A 26,181-nucleotide genomic window follows, 5' to 3' on the forward strand; every position below is an offset into this window, starting at 1 on the left:
TTTGTGTAATAGCCACAATCATTGTATTTCATTTCACTTGATAATAAGATAAAATAGAGCTAATAATCCAATATCTAATCCTATTATAAGAGTATTGAATTTCCTAAATTCTAGTTATCTGTGGACATTTTCCACTTAATTATTCCTATTTAACACCATTGGATATCAATGTCAGATATATCGGGTGGAGACAGAATTTCTAGAGCACTAAGACTTCCAATATGATAAGCAGTTTGGAAAATAGTTGTTTGAAAATCTGTATATCAAAAGGCAGGTCTGACACATGGTGGCATTTGAGAAAGACATATGAGGTAGAATTTGACCCATGGACCTTTGTTATTCCTGGCTTCTCTACTTCCAGGGTGAATAAATCACTGCCAGTTTCCACAACTACTTACTGCCTAGTGCACTGAAGGTGCTGATTCCATTGTCTGTCTACACAGCATTTATTTTGAGACCAAAGTTTGGAAATTAGTTTAATAAACAGTAATGGAAAGGTCAAGAAGATAACAGTGCACATCTCAAATTCCAGATTAAGCTTGTTGTGCTGTTAGGATAAAAACAAATATCAAAGGCTCCTAATAAAAATTAAGTTGAAACTTTCTATTGATCTGAAAATCTCCCAAGAAGTCAAATATGAGGAAATTGCACCCTTATTTTCAGCTAATCAATTTGGTGAACAGAATCCCAGTTTAGGCCACAATGTTAGAAAATACAGCCTAACCTGATTTGTTCCCTTAGCTCCACCTCCTGTGATGCAGATAAAGACTCTCAACTTCACACTCAATTCATAAGGTTTTTTATTACTGTTGACAGAAGAGCATCTTTAATCTTCATTATCACGGACTGACGTAGTTTAAGTCCTGCTCAACAGTTTATTTGATGGTAACATTACTTCCACCTTAACATGCTACAGAATCACAGATGCAATATTGAAGAACTATAGCTGTTTTAATTTCTAGCATCTATTTTAGTTTTCTTGCCTATGACTACAGAGTTATGTAAGAATCTTATAACAATATCTTGAAAACCAGATTGCTTCATTCATTCATTTTGTTGCAAGTAAGAGAACACTCAAAGCATCAGCCTTGATCCTAAAACTTCAGTGTATTTCAAAAATATCATTAAAATAAAGTTTTCTGCAAGCCCGTGTTAAGATGTGTAGTGCAAATAATAATAGTATGACCCTATAAAGACAAACTAATTCAGTTATGGAAATAATAAATCAGACTTCCATAAAAAATAATTCTTAGAATCACCCCCCCATATTATCTCTATAAAGTTTGGGATTATTTTTGCAAAATGTACAGAATGTTACTAAATAAATCCTCTAGAGATATATGGTGGAGACTCCTGTCTAGTGTCCTTTAACTGTCACTGCTAGTTCCACATTTGGAGTGTGGCAGGTGATTTTGGTCTCCAGAGCATAGTCTGGCAGCTCTACTCAGAGCAAAGCTCACTACCAGATTACGCCTGCATGTAGGCATGCATAAACAAGAGTAGTGACTTCAGCCTATCAGGAATTTAATTAAAAAGTAATTACCAATATGTACTAAATACTACTTCTTAGTTTTATCAACCTGCATTTAAGTAAGTGGAATATAGAAACTGTAACTTCTCCACCATGTTCCAGTTTTCATTTGAGGAGATTTTAGAAGTTCATTATGCTTAAATTCCCTGAAGTATGAACTATTTCCTAAGAGAGCAAAGAATGCCTAATCTTACTTTTATGTCTAAATCTGCTATGGTGGAAAGTGACTGATGGCTTTCAATTACAGAAATACAAGAGAAATGCAAATCTATTTTTCCAGTTTGATATCAGAGTTATTACAGAAGATGAAAAAAATCATAGAAAATAATAAGGAAGAGAAGGAAAATCCAGTAATGTGGAAATAAATAAAACAACTGACAAACAGTGTACTTGTTTTCTTTAAATTACATTGTTTCCCACTGATTTTTTGGTGAAGAAAGAATACATGAGCAAAGTTACAGTCCATTGCATTTTTAAACCATAGTGGAAAGGATATGCATTCCCTCTTTTCCTGACATGCATTTTTGTGTATAATGTCTACCATGTATATATATTCATAATATTCACTTATGAGAAATGAGGAAAGGTACAAAACATTGACAGGGAACGTTTACAATCTTCTGTACAGTCTTCTGTATAAAAAGGTGACAGACAAGTCACTGTCATCTGAATCACAGTAGCAGTTAAGCACTATTTGTGTGCCCAGTGTTCCACATAACAAAAAGAAAGGTGCCTAAAAGTCTAAGATAAAATATAATAGAGATGTACAGTCTCATTCCTGCAAACATGTTCCAGAAAACACCTGTTTTTTTAGAGAGATATGTTTCATCTTAACTTAGAGGTTGAGCTCTTAACTCAGGAATCCAGAAGGCCAGTCCTGAAAACGGTACTGTGCAGCTGGTAAGATGAGTTCATCATAGAGTTTTCCACTGGTTGTCCTAAAGCAAAGAAAATACATCAGAGCTTATTTGCAATATACAGAGCTGCAGTCAATTGATTGGAATCTCACAGTCAGATTTTAAAAAACTAAGGTAAGAGCATAATATAATGTAATGATGACAGAATCGACCCTCACTTCATCTATTTCAGTGGGATTACATAGTCAAGTAGAACAGTAGTTGCATGTAGAAGCTGTTAGTATCCAGGCTGAGGTGACCAATAGCTGATCCTTCAGCGAAAATGATACAGGGATATAAAAAAGCTGCTCTGAGCACTGAAGTAGAATGAATCAGTTAAAAATTCCTATTTCACAGTTTTTAATGAACATGCTTATAGAGTAGTGCTGTGAGACCTCATTTAAATAATAATACCATGAACCATTTTGCTAGAACTGACCTTTTATTAGTAAAAGTATACTACTGATTGCCAGGGTTTGGAAATAATAAGGATTATATTTCAAATTAAATACAATTTTATGTTATTTAATCACCAATATCATTAAGACATGAGCTACTGAAATACTATCAGCCTTTCTATTGGAAGTATTTCCAGGATACTATTCATTCCATGCCACCTTAGTGGAATGGGAAAGGTAACTACCCTAAATAGGAACCATTAGTCTAACTTAGTTACAAATACCAAGTTATGTTATTAATAGCCAGCAACACTGAACTGTGCAATATCCACAACTCTAGAAGTAAAAATCGCAGACTCAAAAAACCACTGACGAAAGTATCTCTGGCAAGTAAAAAGAAATATCCAGCTTGTACCCTGGGGGAGATCCTGCTACTTGCTGAAACCACATTCAATTTGCAAGTGATAAGTCAAAACATTTAACAGTTGCATATCCAGATGACTGGCTTTCCTGAATGGAAATAAAACATAACCACGTGGAAGATAAGGGTCAGGATGTGAAGTGAGTTTTGAGTGAAAAAACATTTCCTTTAGCATTTCATGAAATACTCTCTCAAGTTTGCATTACGCTGGCCTTAAATATATTGTTCATAAGAGATGGATTGTGTTATTTGGGATCTATTTTAATATATTTTAACAATCTTGGTTTAGTAAATTGATGCCACTCTTTCCCCGTAAAACTTTTATTTGAACCTCAGCCTTAACAGAGTCAGTATTTGGCAGGTTTCTTTAATATGAGTCTGTTAACAAAAGGAAAATACAATTCTGACTACTTCATATATCTTAGATATGGTCACAATCCAGCCACAAATGTTAAGACCTAGAAACAGTGGCCTTTTGAGATGAAACAATAAATTCCATTTGTAATGTGGAACTCCTGAAGCATAATCTTTCCTATACAATTTTCTGTTGACCCTCAACTTTTCATTGTAATTTACTAAAAATCACTAAAGTTTTTAGAAAGTTATTGTAGCTGAATAACTTTAAGATATTCTGTATACAGACATGAACTTGGTTTATTACATGTGTGGGAGCTAATGTATACTGTGGAATAAAATTCCCACATTTCTAGGCAGGAGTTACTTTAATGACCAATATATTGCCATCCATTATTTCTTGAAACTTACCCTTTAACTAATGTATCTTGCTTTCACAGCTAAGATCAGATTGTTACACCTTGAAAGGATTTTACACCGTTATGAAAGAAAAGTAAGTTTTATTGAGACACTTGCTTATCTCCATTAATCGCACTTCATTATCCTGAAAGGATACAACCAGTGATATTCTCCTGATGTAGAAAATTTATTTCTAAAAGCTGGAAAATACTTACAATTCTTTTAGTTGCAGAACACAGAGATAAATGTGTTTTGGAGACAGTCCTCAAAACTTCTACATGTTCAAGCTTGGTAAAATAAAATCTTTCCTATGATTCCAGACTTTTTATTAGACAAAGTTTGAAAATGAAGGTTTCATAATCTTAATCAAATGGCACTTAATAATAGCACACTTCAGTGTTGTATGCAATAAATGAGTTGGAAGGTTATGTACAAGCAGTTTTTCACTTGCACTATCCATTAAATTGTGGACATGAAGGTAACTTACAAGATTAACATTAGCTTTGTCAGCATTGTCAGAGGACACTGCCAGAAGTGCAAAACAACAGTAGTTGTTGTAGTACAATTTTTAATGCCATTTCCTTGCTTTCTTGATAGTAATCAAATAGATGATGAATTGTCATCCTTTCCACTCTGTAGTAAGAAGACCAGTGAAGCATTTTGATATTTTCTTACTAGAAGACATCAACGTCCACAGAAAAATATGCCCATACAACAGAATGTTAAATTGTTTTCCCAGTTAAAAAGAAGCTAATGTGCTATTAATATGTGAATGTACTGTGGTACTGTGTTCTAACACTACAGTATGAAAAAGAAAGCCTTAAACTTATGATGACATCCATTATTTGTATTGATTTGCCTTAAGAACAACACAAATACCCCATCCCTAGAGCCTACGAGTCTTTGTGAAAGAGCATCACAGCCCTGGTCACAGATGCCCATCAGCTGCATCCACACAGATCCTCGGCAAAGAGGGATTGAGCTGTCTTTGGAACATCACCCATTCTGAATCTATAGCAACCCTCCTCTAATATGCGAAGCTATTTTTAGCATCAGGGCAGCCTTGAAAACAGCAGGTAAAGCATGAAAAGAATGAATAAGTGGTTGTGGTGCTCGCCTGTGAATAGAAGCTATATATAGCTCTTGAGAGAGATCTTTGTATATATATATAATGTATATGAAAGGATATCTGCCTCCCTGAAGGGGAATCAAGGGTGTCAGAAACACATATTAGAGCATTATTACTATTTGTGACCTGAGCAGTTATCTAAAAAGTCATTATTTCCAATTGTTCTGTTTAAGAAAATAAATTGTTAATGGAATCTGGTATCTTTGATCCAGTCTTTATTTGCAATGAATGTGTAGCCTTCATTTCCCTGAGTGAAGAGAAAATTGAACAGCAGGAGACTATTTGCAGCTCGAAGCTCTTTTCAGCCATTACTTGCTCCAAGAAATTCTCTAGGGAATTTCTCAGGTCCCCCTTTCCATGCCTAGGGGTCAACATCTCGGTTTCTGTGATGTTAACTGTTTTCTTGAGTTCCCATTCCTGGTTTTTTTTTTTTGTCCTTGTCTTTTTCTCTTATATATTCATCCATTAGCTTCTAAAAAAAATGTGGGGAAAAAAGGCCACATGTGCCTTTGTTTAATCAGTACTGTGTGCCATTTATTTAGCTGGGGAGCTGTATTGCTTCATGAAGGAGCTTATTACTTCTTACTAATGTGTTATATTGAGGCTGGGAATTAGGCCTTCCAGTTTTAATGACTCTGCCAAAATCACAAGGGCAGCAACAGTGGAAACTTACAGATGCCTACAAGTGATTGGTGTCAAAAAGAAAGTCAGCTATATGGCATTTGGATTGTTGGCTTAGAAAAGTGATAATTAGGGGTAATTTTGAACTCAAAATGTGAATGTTACCATATTCAAGGTAGGGAAAATCCTTTAGCTTCTGAGCAGTCATAACTTATTTCTCTGTTGCTATGAAAATTATATTTAAAACTACAGTCAGTTCTTAGATAAAGATGTTGTGTTGATTTTGTTCTCCCACTGCAGAGGGAGAGGGCCAGCAGCCAAAAGAGCAAATCTTTTCTTAAACCTGTACTAAATATGTAGCATACTGGCATATGAGCAAACAGATGTAATGAAATTTTCAGCCTTGCAAAGTCTCCTCTGCAGGGCGAATGTGGTTTGTAAGGAAAAGAGACCTTGGAGTTCAGCTTGGTGCAGTATTTTATTTAATGGAGAATCTGTGCTGGGCTCGTGCAGTGGCAGTGCGCCTGCCATAACACAGGGTGGGATGTCAGGCAGATTTGGTATTTGCTTGAGGTAAAAAGGATTAACTGTTACTGAAATAAGGTATTTTTCCAAATATCTTGAGTTGTTGAGAACAATAAAAACATCAGTGAAATACACTTGTGGAGCTACCACCACCAACCCCTTAAAATGTTTCAGTGCCAATACAAATCTCTGCTTTGTAAAGCATGTTAATTAGCAATGATGAAACAATAATATGTGTTTGATGAGGCACATCCTTCTTATTGTGCAGTTCATTATGTCAGTGGCACTCCAGCAAGGCTTTTGCTTGAACTATTTCAGTGACTTCAGTGGTGCTAAGACTTCTTTCATTGTAAATTATTCAGGACATAGAAACCTGTTTTTAACAAGTAAAGACTTTCTCCTCAAAAGCCTGTTGTCTCTGCCATGTAACAAATAAATTTCCTCTGTACATTTAAATAAATAATATTTTGGTACTTCTTTCTGTCTGCAAAATGACAAGGAAAATTGAAGACAATTTTATAAAGATTAGAATAATTCTTCAGGGAGCCAACGCCATTAAAAAAGTACAGAAGGGCATGTGAGATAGCATAGGTCAAGGAAAGGATTTTGTAGCACGCCGTCTGTTTTTAATTAGCATCTTGGCAAACTGGAAGAGCTCAAACATTTTTCCATGAAGAAATGTATTATAGACTTCTCTAGCTGCCAATTAAATGGCATTTAGCTACACTGACAGTAGTATGTTGTTTTGGGTCTGTAGAAAGCACTTGCTCATGCTAGAAAATCTGGGACATTTTGTTTTGGATACGGGGTTCTTACTGGACTGGATTTTCTATCCCTCTTATTCTGAATGTAGGCATGAAGGATACCTTGTATGAATAACTACTAAATTAAGAAATAGTGCAAGGAGCTGGCAGAGGGGAGATGATAATTATGAAGTGTCAGTTTGTATACACCTGTTGAAAGTCTGTCCTCCAGTTCGGTGATAATTTTTAAACAATGTTAGCTGAATACTGGGGTGCTTATGAACTACATATTTTGTCCTGCTTGGTAGAGACTGAGGTACTTTGTTACCAGTTCTGTCCTATGGGTCATTTAAATATGAGCATTTGTAACATGAAACTGCCCTTCAAGCATGCAGCTCCCTGTACATTTTCTCTAACAGTGAAACTAATGCTCTCTGCCCATTGCTGTCCTCAGCTGCTTGTTCTGACTCTAGCAATTTTTTTTTGGGGGGATGGGGTGGGGTTGGAAGAATTTGGGCTTGTTGAGCATTTTATTTGTTTTCTGGTTCTTTTACCAGCTAATTTATTTAATCTAGTTTAGAGAATAGCATTAGAGCAGAAACACCAGCAGTGAGCTGTGGAAGAGAGCAGAATCAACAGTACTTGGAAGAGTGGGGAACAGAGAAACCATCATACTAAGGAAAGCTTTGCACAGAAATATATTCTTAAAATCACCATGCCAGTTTCTTCAAAAGTCATGAGACCATTTCCAATTATAAGTTAAGCATAAATTCTTTCACTAGGATCATGCTTTTAATGTCTGCTTGAGCTATGCAGGGGAAAAAAAGGCAAAAAAGTAGCTTGCATATTTGAACAAGACTTCTCCTTGCTAAGAGGTTCATACAGAGGGCACTTAATCTTACCGTAGGATCTATGCTAGCTGATGAGTGTGATGTCAGTTCCACTGAAATGGATGGGCTGCTTGTCTATCTCAACAGTGTCCCCATTTCCAACATGGGAGAAGTTGATCTTCCATGAGTAAACTACAGGCAAATTTTCTTGAAATTTATCTTGAAAGATTGAAAAAAAATCAGCTTTCTGCAGCAGGTGGAAACCTTGTATTCTTTTATATTGTTTCCTGTTCTTACACTTCCCCCAATATTAGGTGTGGTCTCAGTTCCTGCTGTGAACCATTAAGTAGCACAGCTTCATACATCTTTGAATTGAGCTCTGGTTTGCTCTTGAGCGTGTATGTTTGCTCTTTCATTTCCCCCCCAGCTTTAAATATCCACTGTTAGCATTTTCAAGGCAAAACACAGACAATAGAAGCAAAGCAAGAACTATTTGTGTAGGTCTGGAGAAAAGTGGCTGGTAATCAGGAGAGCAGTTAGTTTGATGCTACTGGGTTGTGTGCTGCAAAGCACGTTGCTTTGTAGCAGAGCTCACAAGCAAATGAAGCATCAAGAATCATAAGGATGTTGAAAGTCCTTTGTTGCAACAAAATAAAACCTAGAAATAGATTAATTTTGCCTGGCTTCCCTTTGAAAGAAATACATTATGCATCTGTTTTTCTTAAAGAGAGATCATTCAGATACCAGTACATCTCTCCTGACATACTTTTTGTCATTGGTCAAATTCTGGTGTACCTAAACCAGTGGGCAGTTCCAGAGACAGCTGCACATTCACCAGGTTATGCTCAGTGGAGCAGGTGTTTTACATCACCATGAAGTTTTGGCCACAAGAGCTCACTTCAGAGGTGATCGCTTCTAAGTCCATAGTGACCTGTGAACTGGCTACTTTATGTAAGGAAAAAGAGACCACCCTCCAAGTCTTTCTTTCCTCCAATGCTGGCAGCAGTCAAGTATCCATTTCCTCAGCTTTTTGACACAGGGACTGGCCTGGTTGTTCTGCTTTTAATGAAACTGGTGTAATAAAGAAGGATACCCATAATACGAACCTGTATAGACAGGATAGGGCAAAGTCAGCAGAACTTTCCAAATAAAAAGTTTTGGGCAGTGTTGTGCTCATTCCCAAGCTTGTCTGTGCTATGAGCTGTTGGAAAGGCATCTCGGGTTTTATTATGCCTAACCTGCAGAAGGCCTCTTCCTGGCAGTGGCACTTGGTGCCAGATCCACCAGGAAGCATAGTCTTTTCAGAACTGTTTAGAATTCACAAGACTTAGTTTGGTTTATTGAAAGTACAGCCTCATTCTCAGCTGCTTTAAATTTGCCATTTGCTGCAGAATTTCTTAAAAGGGTGGAGCCAAGAGAGCAAAAACTCAGACTCATGAGACATTTGTAGGAGTCTTTGATCTCAAAATCCTTCTGCTCCAAACACAGTGGTAACATAGCAATGACAATGTTTTGTTCTTTAGGAGACCCGTGAATGCTGGGTGTGATTGGGACTATTGCCCATCTGTGTGGTGTAATATTATGGGCTTGACACGAAGCACAGTAAAGTCTCATCATCACCATCAGTGGATTTTGGATGAGGCTACATATGTGCAGGCTGCTCATCCTGAACGGAGAAAAGGCAACACAGTTTTCTAAAAGCAGGATAAAATTAAGGATAACTGTTACAGGATATGGATCTGCAAAGGGAAGTGTACTGAGCATGAAACCACAGGAAGCTTATTCAAATTTTGTCATATGTTGGTAATGAAAACATACTGGTCTAATGCAAATATGCAAATATAGTCATTGGCATGGAGCTAATTCCTCAAAAAAATTAAATATTTTTTGAAATAATTTTTGGTTCTGTGTTCTGACCATTTGTGTTTGCTGTCCTCAAATATTTTAGCAAACAGGTTTACTTGTAGAAGGATTAACATTTTAACCAGATATTGGAGAATACGTGCTAAAAATGTATGCTTAGTTAATAATAATAATATTAATAATAATAATAATAATAATGCGTATGTTTGCTCTAGAAGCCATGGAAGTTGTTCTAAGTCTGACCAAAGAACACGAGCAGTGGTGGGTGTTGAATACCTCTAGTGGCAGCAAGCAAAAGTAGCTTTAAATTTGACTGTCATATACCTGCACCAAGCTTTTTCCTAGACGCTTGATTGTCACCAAAAATTGTTGTTACCATTCGATTTGGATACATTGGAAGAAACAGCATTTTGTTTCCTACCACGCAGAGCCACTGCGTGGGAAGCGCTCGCTCCCTAAGGCGTAGTTGGCTCTGCTCGACAGCGGAGAGGTGAAATATGCCGGCACATTGGTGCAGCAAGCCCTGCAGCCGCTCGGCTTGGGCCCCCGAGGCTCCTTCCCGCTGCTGCAGCGAGGGCTGGCGGCGCAGGGGCCGCGGGGCGAAGGAAAGCAAGGGCGGCCCGGCACGGCCGCTCCCTCCGGCCCGGCCCAGGCCGCTGAGGGCGGGCGCCGCCCGAGGCCGCCGCGTTGCCGGGATACGGGCCGCGGCGAGGCGGCTGCGCGGGGCCGCGCTGGCCCCCACAGTGTCCATCGGCCAGCGTCCCCCTGCTAGTGTCCCCCTGCTAGTGTCCCCTGCCAGTGTCCCCTGCCAGTGTCCCCCTGCCCGGTCCGGAACGCGCCTGACCGCCAGCCCCCTCAGCGGCACGGCGAGGTGCAGGGTTTTCAGCTAGAACGTCAAGTGATGGGAAGCAGAGCGAGGAACGCATCCACAACTCCCTCATCCCCCCTGCTGGAACCTTGCTGAAAGGAAAATAACTGAATTTTGAATGCCATTGTGCCTACTCAGTACCTGAACCAGCCAGGCAAACGAGCGGGCAGCGAGAGGCAGGCGCTGGTCCGTGGGCGCAGCAGGCACTGCCCGCTCCGCTGGCCAGCAAACAAACAGCCATGGCAGCGCCAAGGGTGAGCCAAGTGCCGCCGGGCCGCAGGAAGCTGTGCCACCGAAAATCCATGAACCCATTTGTTTTTAAACTGCTACACGGCAAGAAATGAGATGCTGAGCTTGGCAGAAAAGGACCCTGGAAAATGTGATTGTGGCTCTCTTTTGATGGGGCTGTTATAAATATTCATAATATCGCAATTTTGGAAAAAGTGGTTGTTTTGGCATGTAGTTTGGAATGGAAAACTAACTTCCAGGCCGTTCTCTGCATGGACAAAACTGGAGTCAGGTTACTGCTCTGCTGCAGAATGTGCTTTTGTTACCGAAGAAAACGCTACACTGCAAAGTTTTCAGGAGGTTCACAATGTGGTTGGAGTATTAATTAAAGAGAAATGCCTAGGTAATTGATGGTGGATTTCAGTGAATGAGCCAAAGGAAATGAAACACGGGGTTTCACCATCAACGGTAAAATATTGCCATGGCAATGGGTAGCTTTGCCAGGAATAAACAAACAAACAACAACAGGCCTCTTTCAGAAAAAAAGTTAGAGAATTTTCTGTTCTCACCTCAGCATGTCTGTGCCATTGGACATCTTGGAGGGGAGAAGATGGTGTAGCCTACTTATGCAAGTCCCACAAATCCAGCTCCCTTCTCAGTAGGTACAATTAGAGCACTTCCAGATCAAGAAGTTACCTTTATACTGGGGGATGGGAAAGCATCGACATTTGCTTAGTAATGATTTCAGTGCTTTGGCTACTGTAATTCTGTTCCATTTTCTTACAGAAGGTGGAAGGGCTCAGAAATAACCTAAGTTTCTGTCACTCTTAGCTGGTGCTGCTTCAGGAGAGACTGCTGACAGAGAAGGTTTTCTTAAGAGCAGAAACATGGGCCCACATTTAAATTAATAAAGAGCTTTACAAAAAAACAATGGAGAGAGCAAGGAAGCTGAGAAAGCACGAGCTGCACTTTCTTCCATGGGCATGGATGCCTAGTGGGAAGTGTGCCCATGCACAGGTACTGCAGTCCTGTCCCAGCAGGGCCTTTGAAGGTGGCCATCTGCCTCTAAAAGCTTTCTGGACATGTCTGTCTGCACCCACTTCCTCAGAGTGTGCAGTCCCAGCACCTGGTGTGAGCTCTGGGTGTCTTGCCTCATCCCAGGGAGATGGATCTCAGTCACCACCCGGTCAAGGACTCAGCCGTGCTGGAGTCCTGCCTTGTATCCACAGATTGAATTTCTTGCAGTTTTGCAGGCTGTCGTTCTGCCCATAGCCTATGAAATTCCTGGTGAGCATGCATATCTGGATATGCACTGAGGCCTTCCTGGGATTGTTGCTGAGGAAGATAGACATGGCCTGGTGTTGATCTTGTGATTTCATGGCTTGTAGAGCAGGAGAGATGGGCCAGAGCCAGGTGGCCATGTGAAATCAAAGGAGGAGTAACCAGAAGTCAAAAGAGATCTCCTCATCAGGAGATCAGGTGTCTCTTGGTGAGAGACAGCATCCATATGAAGAGGCCAATAGTGAGCATGATTAAATGTACTAGATATCTGTCCCACTGGGTTGACCCCACTAGTGTTTGTGAACTGTGTGATGTAAACAGTCCAACAGGGAAGTGTTAAGACCTGTTAAAGTTTGCAAAACTCTTCTAATAACAATCCTATATTGAATAAAAAATCATCCCACATGGCTTCCCAGCCATTTGGCATTTGTTAGTTTTGTCTTACCATTCTTAATGTAATAATACTTAGGTGCTGCTGAAGTTCCGTATAAAATATTTAATGTGGTTTACTGTAAAGTCTTCAGGCTGAGGATTGTATCTTACTGAGCACTCATACCACACCTAGCACTCATTTCAATTGCAGCCTCCAGGCAGTATTCTAAAGGTTCATTATTACCACCAAGATCTGTCCCTATCCTGTCACTTTTCAAAGAAGGTCCATTCTTAACTACAGGTTTAACATAGCTGGTATTTAAATGACAATTTTCTTTTTTTCTGTCTAAAATGATCAAACCAGTTCCAAGTAAATACATTTTTAAACTTAAACTTTCAATTAATGTTGTCCATATAGAACTGTGCTTGATCCACCTATGCCTTTATTTAACCAGCTCAGAAAACATGCAACAAATACAAAGCGCTCTTTTTCTGGAAAAAAAAAAAGGCAAAAAAAGAAAGAAAAAAAATAAGCTCTATTTGGGGTCTATTTTGCATGAGAAAATATTTTGTTTAGGAATGACAGTCAAAGGCATTCTCTCATACATTGTAATATTTTCCATGTGTGGCAGCTTGTTTTTCAGTGGTACAAATATGTGCAATAAAGGCTGAGGATAAAAATTAATCTAACAGTTTTTGCAGCAATGCTTTTGATGGCTTCACTCGATTTCATTTTCCTGTGGATACTGCCATTAGTTCTGCTGCTTGTAATATGTGAAGCATAATTCTGAAAGGTTCACGAGGTTGTAGGGATCCAGTAAGAGATGACTGATTTCTTCCCCCACACACATACACTCCACCCCACACCCACTCACCCACCCACCAGCAAAACATAATGCTGTACTATTTTTGGAAACAGGGAAAGGGCCTCCCTGTGAAAACAGAAAGCAGTGTATTTCTCAGTTACATCACTTTGCAATCTAATGCTGTGTTGTGCTCAGTGTTTTTGTGGTGATGCAAGTCTTTTTTTTTTCTTTCCCTTTTTTTTTTTTTTCCCTTCCCTTCAGCTGGTTGGATTTTCCCCATCTTACAGCACCTCGCAGGTCTCTTCTCTGAGCAGTACGTTGCCTGAGTGAGTGGAAACATACAGATCAGCTGCAGGTTTCTGTCTACAAAAACAGAGTGAAAGAGAAAGAAAAGGGTTGGGAAAGCAGAGACAAATATTGACCTGGACTTATAGAAAGACATCCAATGGCTGAATAAAGAACCCTGTTCATGTTTTGGGATATTCTTTCAACTGGCTGGAACGAGAGCGGATCAAAAGAATGGGAAATGCCAGCAGACCCTTTAGAAGAATTGCTTATTTCTTATGCCTTTTATCTGTGCTTTTGCTGACTGAAGGGAAGAAACCAGTGAAGCCAAAATGTCCTGCCTGGTGTACTTGTACCAAAGATAATGCTTTATGTGAAAATGCCAGATCTATTCCTCGCAGCGTTCCGCCTGATGTTATCTCACTGTAAGGGCTGTAAGCATTTGCTTATTTAATTTATGATTTAAAATGAACTAGGATGTATGGTGTTTTCAGTGCACAGAAGGATGCTTGCTGCAGGGAGTACCTTCAGCATTCAGAATCATCAGCTAATGTGTTAAAATTGTGCTGCATCCTTGAATCCTGATTTTTATATCTCTTTCATCTGTCTGTCTGTCTGTCTGTCTGTGTATGTGCACACATCTCATTTTATACCTTCTTGTATACTACATGAAACCTGTCACATTATATTTGGGGGGGGTGGTAATTTTTTTACTTACATAAATAAATTTCTCTATGATGACCAGATCTCTATGATGATCATATAACCATGGATATATGAGGCTACATTAATGTATGGTTGTTTTTTTCTTCTTTACAGATCCTTTGTGAGATCTGCTTTTACTAAAATCCCAGAAGGGAGTTTTTTGCTCACACCATCTCTGCAGCTTCTGTGAGAAATATTTATATGCTACAGTTTTTGTTATGAAATGTATATGTATTCATAAATATTATAGAAAGGGTCTCAGTATTAATTTTATAAGAAACAGCAGCAGAAGATTTATTAGATCATAAAAGACAAGACTTTTTAGCAATTTGAAAAATAGTGCATGTTTAATTTTTTCAAAGTGTTTTTACTTAGTATCTTGCAAGGCAATCTGTTGTCAGTGCTACTTTGAATGCTTACATGCATATACATGGTGCCAGAATGTATATTATCTTCATTATATTTTAATTAACATTGCAGTAAGGACTTGAGTATTGCAACAACTATTCTTGTTTATTTTCTGCTTTCCTGGGACCTGATCCCAGTATAAAGCTGTCCATTTGCAACTCCCATCGACTGTGAACTCAGAACCCCTCACATCAGGCCCGTCATTGCAGTGGGACAGGTCCTGAAGTCCTTTTCCATGTAAAATTGCCATTGACTTCTGTGGAAGTTTAGTCACTTCAGTGGGAGTTCTGCCTTCATAGCACCTGAATTTGACCCTGTTTGTTATTTCATGTTCTTAAAAGTAATGACTATTTTCTTTGAGTTAAAAAACCTGAAGCAGGTTTTTTTAAAATCAAATACTTTGATGAGGTATACACAGAAAGCGAATATTTTAGGGTATTTAACTATTAGCTGCATTTCAGCACAGGATTTTTACAGGCTCACAGGCTTTCCTAGAAATGTGGGCATATGATTATATAATTGTGAGCTATACGGAGGTAGAGGGGGTGTAACCTGAACTGTTTATAGTGGATGTGCTGCCAGCCTGACACACACCCAGATTTGTCTCAGAAATCCGGCAAGGCAGACTCCCCGATGTGATCAAAACCGAAATCGGATATCTGTCCCAAACTGACTTCCCGTGCACTCTGGATGTGGTCAGAGGTGTAATGCTGATGTACTGGAGCTCTCTGGCTGTTAAATTAAACTAGTGGCATACCGATAGCTGAAGCCCTGACCCTGGCTGTACTCTGCTACCTCAAGTGGAGCTGATAAGGAGGTGCAGACATACTGTACAATTTTGGATACAGGGTAAATAGGTAAATGCAGTTACTATGGAAACCTAAATGCTTTTCCATGGTGCTTTATGCCAGAGAAGCTTTTCCCAGGTGGTCACAGATCACAAAAGGGACACATTTCACATAATTTCTGCAATGGGCCTTTCAAAGGAGAGGAAATAAAAAAAGCAGCAGCACTGGTGGAGCTTGTATCTGAAGAGAGTGAGTAGGACATCATCTCTCTTGGCTATGATACACCACCTACACTTAGCAATCCCACTGCAAGGCAGGCAGAATTGGGCATGGTGGAGTAGGACAGACACAGTCATCTTATTTTGAGTTATTATAGTGCCTGGCACAGTGAATTTGGGCAACGTCTTAAGGCATTTTGGTAATGATAATAATTTCCATTTCTACTGTACAATGCAGTGCATGTTCTACGCTGCTGTTCATAAATGCTGCAACAAAAGCTATGACCCCAGAAAAGCAGGGTTTGTTCCACTATGGGCTTTGATGAGTGATTTGTTTTCCAGATATATTTTTAACATGGTAGTTGAGCTGCTTGCCATCCTTGGAATGTCAGGCTGTTGATCTAAGGCAAATTACTCCCAAAACACAGACCATAGGAGCAGGATTGTGTCTGCGGGGACAACACTCCAGTTTGTATGTGGGAAAGAAAAATTTTCATCTTTGGCAGAAGATAGTAAGGGAAATAAAAATATGGAAAACTGACATTAATTAAACATTAAAGTAAGTTTTAGCTTTGCATGATTATAGCTGTATTGGTAGGTTTAATTTTGCCAACAGCAAGATTTAGCAGCTTATGTGTATTTCTATAATAATAGAAATACATATAGAAATAGTAGCAGTCTCCAACATTATGTTTTTGAAGTCCAAATGTAATTGGGTGTCTCCAATACACCAGTCACAGATTTCTAAATATGGAATATTTCTGCCGCTATTATTATTTACTACTATTTTTAATGTAGTAGCATGAGTTGTCTCTGGAAAAATCACCGTCTTGAGCTAAACACTACTCATAACTCCCAGTCCTGGAGAGCTTTTCTTCTTGTGTAGTATGGATGATATTCTCTGTGCTCTTCATGTGACCACAAAAATACAAAGAACCTGCACAGCTACAGTGAAGAGCCAGCAGGAGTGTTCCCTAAATGTAGAGAAAACCTCCCAGCTCTCATCTTCAGCACTTTTATCTCTGTGTATCAGCAACGTGCTGAGGGTGCCCTTATAAACTGATGACATGAAAGCCCATAGAAAGAAGGCAGGTAATCATGGCATCAGGATTTGTACCTGCTAGCGCTGTACTGTTCCTGCCAAATGATACAGTCCCTAGCCACAGTGCAGTACCATCAGCCTCTATCCCCAGAAGCAGCAATTGTGGGAGAAAAAACACTTTGTGTATCAAATATATGTGATACAGCCATTGGGGAGAGGTATGAGTTGGGAGGCAAATGAGCTCACCAAGTGCAAGACCTATGTTATAAGCCTGGCAATCTCTAAAATAGCAATACTATTTAAAGAGATACCACTCTGTTCTCTAAATTATACAGTAGAGTGCAGAACAAAAAAGGAAAAATTAGCCAGTGAAATCACATCAGAAAAGTAAAATTATTTGCAGGATTTAATAAATTGGTCTTCTGGTTCAAGGATTCTGCAAAAATTATTGTTTTCTCTAAAATTGAAGTATTTCATGATTTTGACAGAAAGGAAGAATTTCCTGCTTGTATTTTTTCATACACTTTGTACAGGAACATACTTGACATGGAAAAAGCACAATCTTGCAATAGCCAAGTGAGAAAATAAATTACCTGCAATTTATTCTGAATGTAAACATCAAAATAAGAGATTAACTCATTGAGTGGATTAATTAGTGCTTGGAAATCTTGCATTCCTGAACATCTAAGGATGTCATAGCCTGAATCTATTTATCCATCAGGTCAACTGATTAAAATATAGATGTGCATGCAGTATTCCACTGGGGTAAAGTTCAATGTACTTGATGATGTCTCACCACATTAAAAGTGTGGCGGTCCAGGGCTAAATTATAATGGACAAATGCAAACATAGCTGATAAGCATAAATAAAGATGGAAAAATCAATGCTAGTGCACTTCTAATGCTTACAAAATTACATAAAATTAAATGCGTTGCTGGTATTTTTACTGTTAGATGCATACACTAAGAGTATCTCCAAGAGGTATAATGAGGTCTTAAAAATAATTCTGATTTCAACATTGACTGAATTAAGAGATTGTTTTCTTTCCTTTTTTTTTTTCTCAGTAACTTCTCAGTACCCTTCTCAGAGGTTAAATACACTCACAAGTTTAACTTAAAAGTTAAAGATCTTTCCTTCCTGTCAGTGTTGCAAATTCAACCTGATGTCTGGCTAACCAGCAATTTAAACCAAGACTGTTTAAATCTCTGTAGAGATTTGAACATTTCATTGTTGTCCTACTATATCTCCAGAGGCACTTGCACAATCTCATTGTTTTACTGGCACGATAAACCCATGTTTACGTCCCACAGAAGTCAAAGGAATTTCATCAGATGGCCCCAGTAGATAATTGTTGGATCCTTCCCTTTGCACCATGCTATGGTGCAATATATAAGCTGTACAGTCCTATAGTGCTTGCACAGAAAAAACATGAAACCAGGCAGTGGAAATTTGGCCTACCATGGCTTGCTGAACCATTTTCTAAAGCTGCTAATAACCTAATGGTCTTTTGTTTTGTATTTCTTTATGCAGGTTGTTTACGTCCAACACTTTTGATGTTATTAGTGATGATGCTTTCATGGGCCTTCCTCATCTAGAATATTTGTGAGTGGATAAAAGTATATTTCCTGGCATTATTGAATAGAGTGGGTGGGCTTCCAAGTTCCAGACATTGCTTTGACCAGAATCACTTTATGACCCATTACAGGTTCATAGAAAACAACAACATTAAGTCAATTTCAAGAAATACTTTCAGAGGACTGAAATCTTTAATTCACCTGTAAGTAAAGTGGTTGAATGTATTACCTGGTATATTTAATATAGTAACTGAACCACTGTGTTGCTGAATTTCTCATTTTCATATAACTGTTCATATTTATTTAAGTGGTATTAATAGTAATTTAATTAGAATGTTAACCTTTGTGGTTCCACCAAAGACCACCAAACGGTGGTATCTGTAGAGGGCAAAGACACAAACAGCTTCCAAGCAGTACATGTTTGGCAGTAGTTCCCTGACTTTCTCTGCTTGGAGCACAGGGGATTTCCAGCTGAGTGTGTAGGAGCAAGGAGAAAGGAGTGTGAATTGAGAATCTTGGCACTGATGAGGTGAGTCCCAGTTTGGGACTTGGAAAGGAGGAAGGTGGGAGCTGTGGTTAGGAGTGTGGGAGGCTGAGGGATGGACACATACCTCTTCCCAGGTACCCCAGTCTGACATGGATCCAGGAGAATATTACAGCCATTCTTGGGACAGGCCATCACTGTCTGTGCCTGTGTCCACTTCAGACAGTAATGGTATCCAGAAGAATTTGACTAAATCAAACTTGAAAATTCCCACCCAGAGCAATTAATTTTAAATAGAGGACTTGCAAAAAGATGCATTTATTATGGCTTCCTAATCTACTTCTTCCACTCTGCACCTACTCTGCTCTGCACCCTGTCCTCTCCTGCATGCAAGCAAGAACTTCCCCCAGTCAGGATCTGTCACACACTGACACTGGGATCTGCTTACTGTTCCTTGTGTGCTGCTCAGCCCCTCGGCTATCTTGGAAACAGGGCCAGCTCTTGCCCTCTGACCTGCTGCTGCCCCTTCCTGCATGAGCAGGGAGGGGAAATTAGTCCAAGGCACTCTGGATGCCAGTGTGGCTGGAGGAGCAACACTCCCCATGCCCACACCAGCAGGGCCATTTCTCAAACTGTGCTCAGCAGGTGAGACACACATTGGTAACAAATACCTGCAACATTTCACTGCAAATAAGAGTAGCATCCTTGTCTCTGAGCTAGGGAGACAGCTTTTATACAGGCTTTTGTTTCTTATCTTACAGCAAGTTTGTCTTTTAGCAATAATTTTATTTTAGTGAGGAATAAAGTTTCTAAAAACAAAACACTCACTATAAGAAAACACAAAAAAAAATACAAAAATACTGGAAGGAGGCTAAAACATTTGTAGTGTGCCTGACACGGGTTTATACCCTGTTCTGAGGATCTGCATTCTGAAGCATGTCATGGGCTGTGTGTCATAGGCAGGGGAGTGGATTCTGACCTTTTAGCCTTAACATGATAACCTCCAAGAGGGTTTTGAAACAGGGTCATTTAAAATTTTCTTTCATATATTTTGACAGAGGAGAGAAAGCAAAGGTTCCATTTTAAATAGTTAACGCATAAATATAATTGTTCAATTGCAACTCACCACATTTTCACCACCTAGTAAATGTACCATAAAATGCTTTATGCTTTCCCTTTTGGTCAGGATAAGATTTACAGCTGGCTGAAACCAAGCCTACTGTGACATCTCCTGTAGATAAAGTTACTTATGGAATGGCTCTAGGTCTGAGGAAGAGGAAAGAGAGAGGAGAGGGGAAAAGCTACATAAAAAGGCTGTGCACATCCCATAACAATCCATATTAGAGGCACAGGCATAATTATACTGTTGGTAGAAAACGCATAGTTGGATGAGGCTGGGAACTGGGACCCTATCTTCAAAATAGTTATGCACATGAATAGCTTTATATTCACAAATGGGTCCAGTACATTATTTATTATATTCATTTACTTATTTAGTAGCTGCTGCTGCCAGTGAACAAATTGCTTTTCTAAAACAGAGGCACAGTTTCTTCTCTGCAGAGCATATAGGCCAAGTCTTGCCTCTTACATTGGTTTCTGGGGATGCTTCAGGAGTTTCACAAGAGAAAACATATGCAAAAGACAGAACAACATTTGAGAAACCACTGCCATTTGCATGCACATTTTTGAGACACAGGCTTGTGCATCATGCTGCTATTGTCCATGGAGCACTAGTCAGAAAGACAATGAGAAATTTGTGGAAAATAACTGCAAAGGCACCACTAGTTTAATCTGCTTGCAGAGCCACTCCCCATCTTTTGGGTAAAATTGCACAAACACATTAAGAATGATTATTTGGCACCCTGAGGCATTTTTCATTTAAGAAACAAGAGAGTATTTGTGTACATAAGATATATTAAAAAAAATCATAGTAAATGAGCATGCAAATAAGTTCTGTGAAGTTAGATGAACAAATATGAACTTTGTTCTATTTATTCTATTTACTTCCTTTTCAGAACATAAATTTTGCAGTGGAGTAAGCTATCCAAACGTTTGTATTTTTATAATGCTTTGATATTTGCAATGTGTCCTTATTGTAAAAGAGAGCCATCTAGTATTTATTATTATGCAACAGGATTTATTTTTGGTCAGAGCAGACTTAAGAACAGAAAAATTAAAGAAAGATTGCATTTTTCAAATAGTTTACTAATTTAATGTCAAAGTCTTACAGTTAGCATTGGATGATAATTTCTATGCAAATACATAATTTTGATTGCATTTCTTTCAGAAGTGTTACCATAAATTTAATTGCATGTTTGAGTCAACCTTTACTCTCTTATTATAAACCAAATACCACATACAGCACCATCTGTAGTTTTTTAATATAGAAGTGTGCTTTTTAACAGCGGAATACAGAATGTGTAATTTTCATTCAAAAATCGGCAAATGCATACACCTTGCTTAAATTTTTCTATCAGTCCTATTCCCATGGCAGTGGTGAACCACTCCTACTTCCAAGTACATCGTCCCTTTCAGTTTGCTGTATAACAACATATAAAAACTATACAGGTCATTAAACTTGTCTCAGCTTGGAAGTCCACACAACTTTCTCCATGTGAGTCACCTGACTTTTAAAGAATTGCTCTTGAGAATAAAATTACACATAAGTGAAGCACATGATACATTCACATACAGTGTTACAATCTGATGTACTTTGAAAGTGGTGAAGTGAGAATGGACTAATGGAGTCATACCATATTTACTCTTCCTGATCAGACAAACAATTTTAAATGAGGCAGCATACATAGTACATTTGGGCTTATTCTTGTATTTAAGTATATGCCTAAGTGTCTTTGCTTGGCTAGAGAAATTGTGGTTAATAAATAACTTCTATGTTTACAAGCTAAAACAGAAGCAGTTCTAAGACCTACTAGCTACAGATTCTAACTGAGATCTTAATCTAGAATGATTTATTTCCATTTTTGTTTCTTCTCATAAGTAATAAATAATTCTGTTAATTAGAAGAGGCATAAACTATACCCTACAACATTATTCTTTTTCTGTCATGCCCTTTGTGACATCTGAGACCTTTGGTGGACTCACAGAGACAGTCTGACTGAAATGTAATATACTCTTTGTTCAAAGCCTGCTCACATTTCCTAGTCACTTTTACTAGCTAGAATACTACCTGAATTTAAACAAGTTTTTCCAACATTATAAACTGGGAATTAATTACAGTTTTTTGCTGGTCTAATACCTACTTACACACACACATGCACATTCCAGGAAAGCAATTCATGCCGATCAGCAATTTATTGCCTATTACTGCATATTTTTAAAAACTGTGAGCTAAACCTAAGCCCGTCAGCCCATAGTTGTAAGATTTTCCTTCCAGAAGAGGTACGAGAAAGTGGGGAAATTGCAATGATATGAACACCTTGTATTGGGATCTCATAAGGAAAACATCAGTAGATCCAATCAGGACTAATTGTTTTAAAATGTTAAAATGTGTTGGCAAAACACCAAAGGTGACAGCACTTTTTACTATGCTAAGTGAAGAATTGTAAATGCTGCAAGGCTGCTAAAGAGTGAGAAAGCAGAAGGAGGCATGGCATTTTAGTAGAAGGAAGAGTCACAAAGTAAATGAGCTATTCTTAAAAGCAGTCTTTCAGAACTAAGTGCTGGAGAATACCAGTGTTCTTTGCCATAGGAGAAAAACCCCACACAGTATATCACAGCTTGCAAAAATCTGTAGTTTCATGAACTAGCACTAATACTGAGGTGTTTTCTTTTACAGGAGTCTTGCAAATAATAATCTTCAGTCACTTCCAAAAGACATATTCAAAGGCTTGGATTCTTTAACAAATGTGTAAGAAAGCAATTAATTAACTATTAATTATACTGCAAGTATAAAGAGATTATTTTAGAGGACATTCTGAGTAGCCATTAAGCCAGTAGCCAGTAATGAATCTTCTTACTGGGTACAGACTACACAATATGGGTAGGCTTGGGCTTTTTGTGCACTGTTGTTGAGAATTTGTGATAGTTTTGAATATTCCACCAGTTATGAAGATAAGTAATATTGTTGGTAGTTATGTAATAAAGCTGCATGTTCATTAAGATTTCGTGAATAAGAAGGGAGGATCCTTAGGGATGCATGAGAGAGCAAGGCATGAGGGGAAGGTGGAAGATATTTAATGGAGTAATATTTTAATGTTCAAGCAATTTCTGGGAAAGCTATCTTTTATCGATAAAGCATGTGCCTAAGTAAGTATCCCATACTAAATCTAATTGCAACCAAACCAAAACATCAACTTGTTTAAATATATATATAAAAAAATACCAGTAGAAACACAAAATATAGATCAACAGAAAAATCTTATAGTTGGTTTAGTGAAATAGATCCTGTTTACAATATACCAAGTCCTGTTTCATGTGATCTGGGATAATAAGCTCTGAATATCCTTTGCCTGCTCCCTGCATTAACAAGGTAGGTTGAATTCGCAGTGCAGAGCTGCAGTAGTAAGATGTGGACATGGCCAGTGTCTCTGGGATCATTTCTTGGCATGACTGATCATGGCCAGGTGGTTACACAGTCTGGTCCTGGCACTTGCCTGTTCCTGTTACATACGATCAGAAATCTGACTCAAGACAGCTGTAAAAGACTTGAACAGAACTCTTTTGCTTGTGTCTCCTGAAGCCCTAAATGAGTGTGTCTAAAGGAGACAGTGAATACTGACTGACTGGCTGACCATCAGGCTACATTAATTCCTGTTTTGTTATCTAGAATGCTCTTACTGAGAAAGGGTAATCCAAAAGAAACAGGGCTCATTAGTTTGGTAGGCTTTTGCATACCTGTAAACTTGGGGAAATCGATAAAAATGTCTGGCTGATCACCAAGTTAAGATCTCCTTGATTACCTTAATATAATTAGGTCTGTGTGGGTTCTGGTATGTAGATTTAACTGTGGGTCAGGACAAATTAAGCCAGGAAGGCCTCAAGTGAGAATAAGCAAGAGGGCACATATTTACAAAAGCCTATTTTGTTGTTCTCAAGGAGAAATATATTAACTGACTACTTATTTTCAATGCCTGATTTATTTGTTGTAGAGATCTTAGAGGCAATGCATTTAATTGTGACTGCAAACTGAAGTGGTTAGTGGAATGGCTGGGCAGCACCAATGCAACTGTTGAAGACATTTACTGTGAAAGTCCACCAGAATATAAGAAGCGCAAAATCAATAGCCTCTCTCCGAAAGAGTTTGATTGCATTATTACAGGTAATGTGCCTCAAATTATTTAATCTTGTTAAATTAAATTCAAAGCTATAATTTTTCATTCTACAGCACATTTTTGCAGGAAGGCTGCATACTGGATGGAGTTTCTACTAAAATCAATATGAACTCTTTGCCGGTCTAAGTCTGACATGGGAATCATTTGGGAGCAGGGTCCTACATTGCAGTATCTACTCACATTTTAATATGTTACGTAAGGATTTGGAAAAGTGGGACATAAAACAGCACCTCTTTTTATTGAGAAAGGTTGAAAACCAAACTGCAGTGGTCCTTTATCAACAGGATAAGTGGACTAGTGATGAAATACTGTAATTTGTAAGGAATTGGTGTCTGATAAGTGGATGTTTTTTCAGTACAGTATGTAAAGTATCTCTGTAATTATAATCTGGTTTGTGCACTTTTTCAGAATTTGAAGTTTATCAGTCCCTGCCATACCAATCTCTGTCAGTAGATACTTTCTCATATATGAATGATGAGCACGTGGTTATTGCTCAGCCTTTTACTGGAAAATGCATCTTTCTTGAATGGGACCATGTGGAAGTGATGTTCAGGAATTACGACAACATTACAGGTATGAACACTGCTTGACAAATAACATCACAACAAATTATCCAAAAAGTGGTACTAACCCTGTCTTTTACTTTTATTTTATAGGTACTTCAACTGTTGTGTGTAAACCTATAGTTATTGAGAGTCAGCTGTATGTCATTGTCGCACAGCTGTTTGGAGGCTCCCATATATATAAAAGAGATATTTTTGCTAATAAGTTTATAAAAATTCAAGATATTGAAATCCTTAAAATCCGAAAACCCAATGACATTGAAACTTTCAGGATTGCCGAAGACTGGTATTTTGTTGTTGCAGACAGTTCAAAGGCTGGTTTCACCACGGTTTACAAATGGAATGGGAATGGATTTTATTCCCATCAGTCTCTGCATGCCTGGTACAGAGATACTGATGTGGAGTATCTTGAAATATCTGGCAAACCACATTTAATTCTGTCAAGTAGTTCCCAAAGACCTGTAATATATCAATGGAACAAAGGAACAAATGAATTTGTTAAGCGGTTTGATATTCAAGATATGGAAGATGCATATGCAGTGAAGCATTTCAAAGTGAAAGAGGATGTATACATTTGCTTAACAAGATTTATTGGGGACTCTAAAGTAATGAAATGGGGTGGTTCAGCATTTCTGGATTTACAAAGGATGCCCTCCCGAGGGTCAATGGTATTCCAACCGCTTCAGATAAGTAATTATCAATATGCCATTCTTGGAAGTGATTATTCTTTCACTCAAGTCTATTATTGGGATGCGGAAAAGGCAAAATTTGTGAAGTTTCAAGAATTAAACGTACAGGCACCAAGATCTTTCATACATGTCTCCATCGATAAACGAGATTTTCTCTTTGCTTCAAGTTTTAAGGGAACTACATTGATTTATAAACATGTCATAGTTGACTTAAGCGCATGACACTCATAATTCTGAGATTACATCAGACTTTCTACCGTAAGTGGACAAAATGAACTAAATGCATGATGACTCTCTTATCTTACTTCCAAATGAATGCCTTTAAAAGTTGAGATTGCTAGAACAAAGTATTACTAGTATCTTCATCTTTAATTGTCAAGTCTAGTGGTGTTGGAAGTTGCATTTTTTAACAGAAAAGAAATTAAATTAACTGTTCTTTGCATCCACAATATGTAAATACATGTGCAACTGCATCTGTTGCTATAAAGAATATTAAGATGTACTTTTCCATTTATTTATTCACCTGTTTGAAACAACTGCCAAATAAAATGTTTACATTTTGTGTCTTTCACATTCCAAATATTATTTGCAGGTGATACTTTTTATTTGTGTATACATTATACACATATAAAATAAAGCCAAGAAGGCATATTGCCCAACGCAGTGTTGTACTGCATAGAAGATGCACAATATTGAAGATCAGGTGGGTTTTACTTATAACAAGTTCTTGATAAAAATACTGCATTAAAACACAAGCCTATAAATTATCACCTGGACAATCCTTGCAGTTAGGTAAAGCTTCACTAATTTAAACAGAACTCTAACCAGAAAAAATAATTCCGTTACCTAGATATGGTTGTAGGATGAAG

At 38.3% G+C, this 26,181-nt stretch overlaps 2 protein-coding genes across 6 annotated transcripts; one reads left to right on the top strand and one right to left on the bottom strand.

The window, feature by feature from the left end:
- Positions 1-1,919: 1,919 nt before the first annotated feature.
- On the bottom strand, positions 1,920-10,466 carry LOC146435317 (uncharacterized). Of its 4 annotated transcripts, none has more exons than XM_085065230.1 (2): positions 10,132-10,466; positions 1,920-2,469 (listed from the first exon to the last, which is right to left on the bottom strand). In XM_085065230.1, the coding sequence occupies exons 1-2, from the start codon at positions 10,459-10,461 to the stop codon at positions 2,446-2,448; spliced, it is 354 nt and encodes a 117-aa protein (XP_084921356.1). In that variant the 5' UTR covers positions 10,462-10,466; the 3' UTR covers positions 1,920-2,445. The 4 variants fall into 4 exon arrangements, with proteins under 4 accessions (XP_084921356.1, XP_084921357.1, XP_084921355.1 ...); XM_085065231.1 differs by lacking the exon at positions 1,920-2,469 and adding an exon at positions 9,158-9,513; XM_085065229.1 differs by lacking the exon at positions 1,920-2,469 and adding an exon at positions 9,158-9,541.
- A 1,339-nt stretch (positions 10,467-11,805) lies between these two features.
- On the top strand, positions 11,806-25,892 carry LGI1 (leucine rich glioma inactivated 1). Of its 2 annotated transcripts, XM_085065224.1 has the most exons (9): positions 11,806-11,823; positions 13,527-13,975; positions 14,370-14,441; positions 18,242-18,313; positions 18,417-18,488; positions 22,566-22,637; positions 23,878-24,047; positions 24,469-24,633; positions 24,717-25,892. In XM_085065224.1, exons 2-9 carry the CDS (start codon positions 13,785-13,787, stop codon positions 25,532-25,534), a joined length of 1,632 nt encoding a protein of 543 aa, XP_084921350.1. In that variant the 5' UTR covers positions 11,806-11,823; positions 13,527-13,784; the 3' UTR covers positions 25,535-25,892. The 2 variants fall into 2 exon arrangements, with proteins under 2 accessions (XP_084921350.1, XP_084921351.1); XM_085065225.1 differs by lacking the exon at positions 11,806-11,823 and having other exon boundaries at positions 13,847-13,984.
- Positions 25,893-26,181: the final 289 nt, after the last annotated feature.

Source organism: Lichenostomus cassidix, chromosome 6 (assembly GCF_008360975.1).
Source record: "Lichenostomus cassidix isolate B80296 chromosome 6, HeHo_3.0, whole genome shotgun sequence".
Classification (NCBI taxonomy): Eukaryota; Metazoa; Chordata; class Aves; order Passeriformes; family Meliphagidae; genus Lichenostomus; species Lichenostomus cassidix.

Coding starts and splice junctions, on each gene's coding strand:
- LOC146435317 (XM_085065227.1), bottom strand. CDS start 10,461: ATGGACACTGTGGGGGCCAGCGCGGCCCCGCGCAGCCGCCTCGCCGCG. Junction 9,542..10,102: donor AAAATGCTGTTTCTTCCAAT/GTATCCAAATCG, acceptor TCCTGCTTTTAG/AAAACTGTGTTGCCTTTTCT.
- LGI1 (XM_085065224.1), top strand. CDS start 13,785: ATGGGAAATGCCAGCAGACCCTTTAGAAGAATTGCTTATTTCTTATGC. Junction 13,976..14,369: donor CCGCCTGATGTTATCTCACT/GTAAGGGCTGTA, acceptor TCTTCTTTACAG/ATCCTTTGTGAGATCTGCTT. Junction 24,634..24,716: donor GAATTACGACAACATTACAG/GTATGAACACTG, acceptor TTTATTTTATAG/GTACTTCAACTGTTGTGTGT.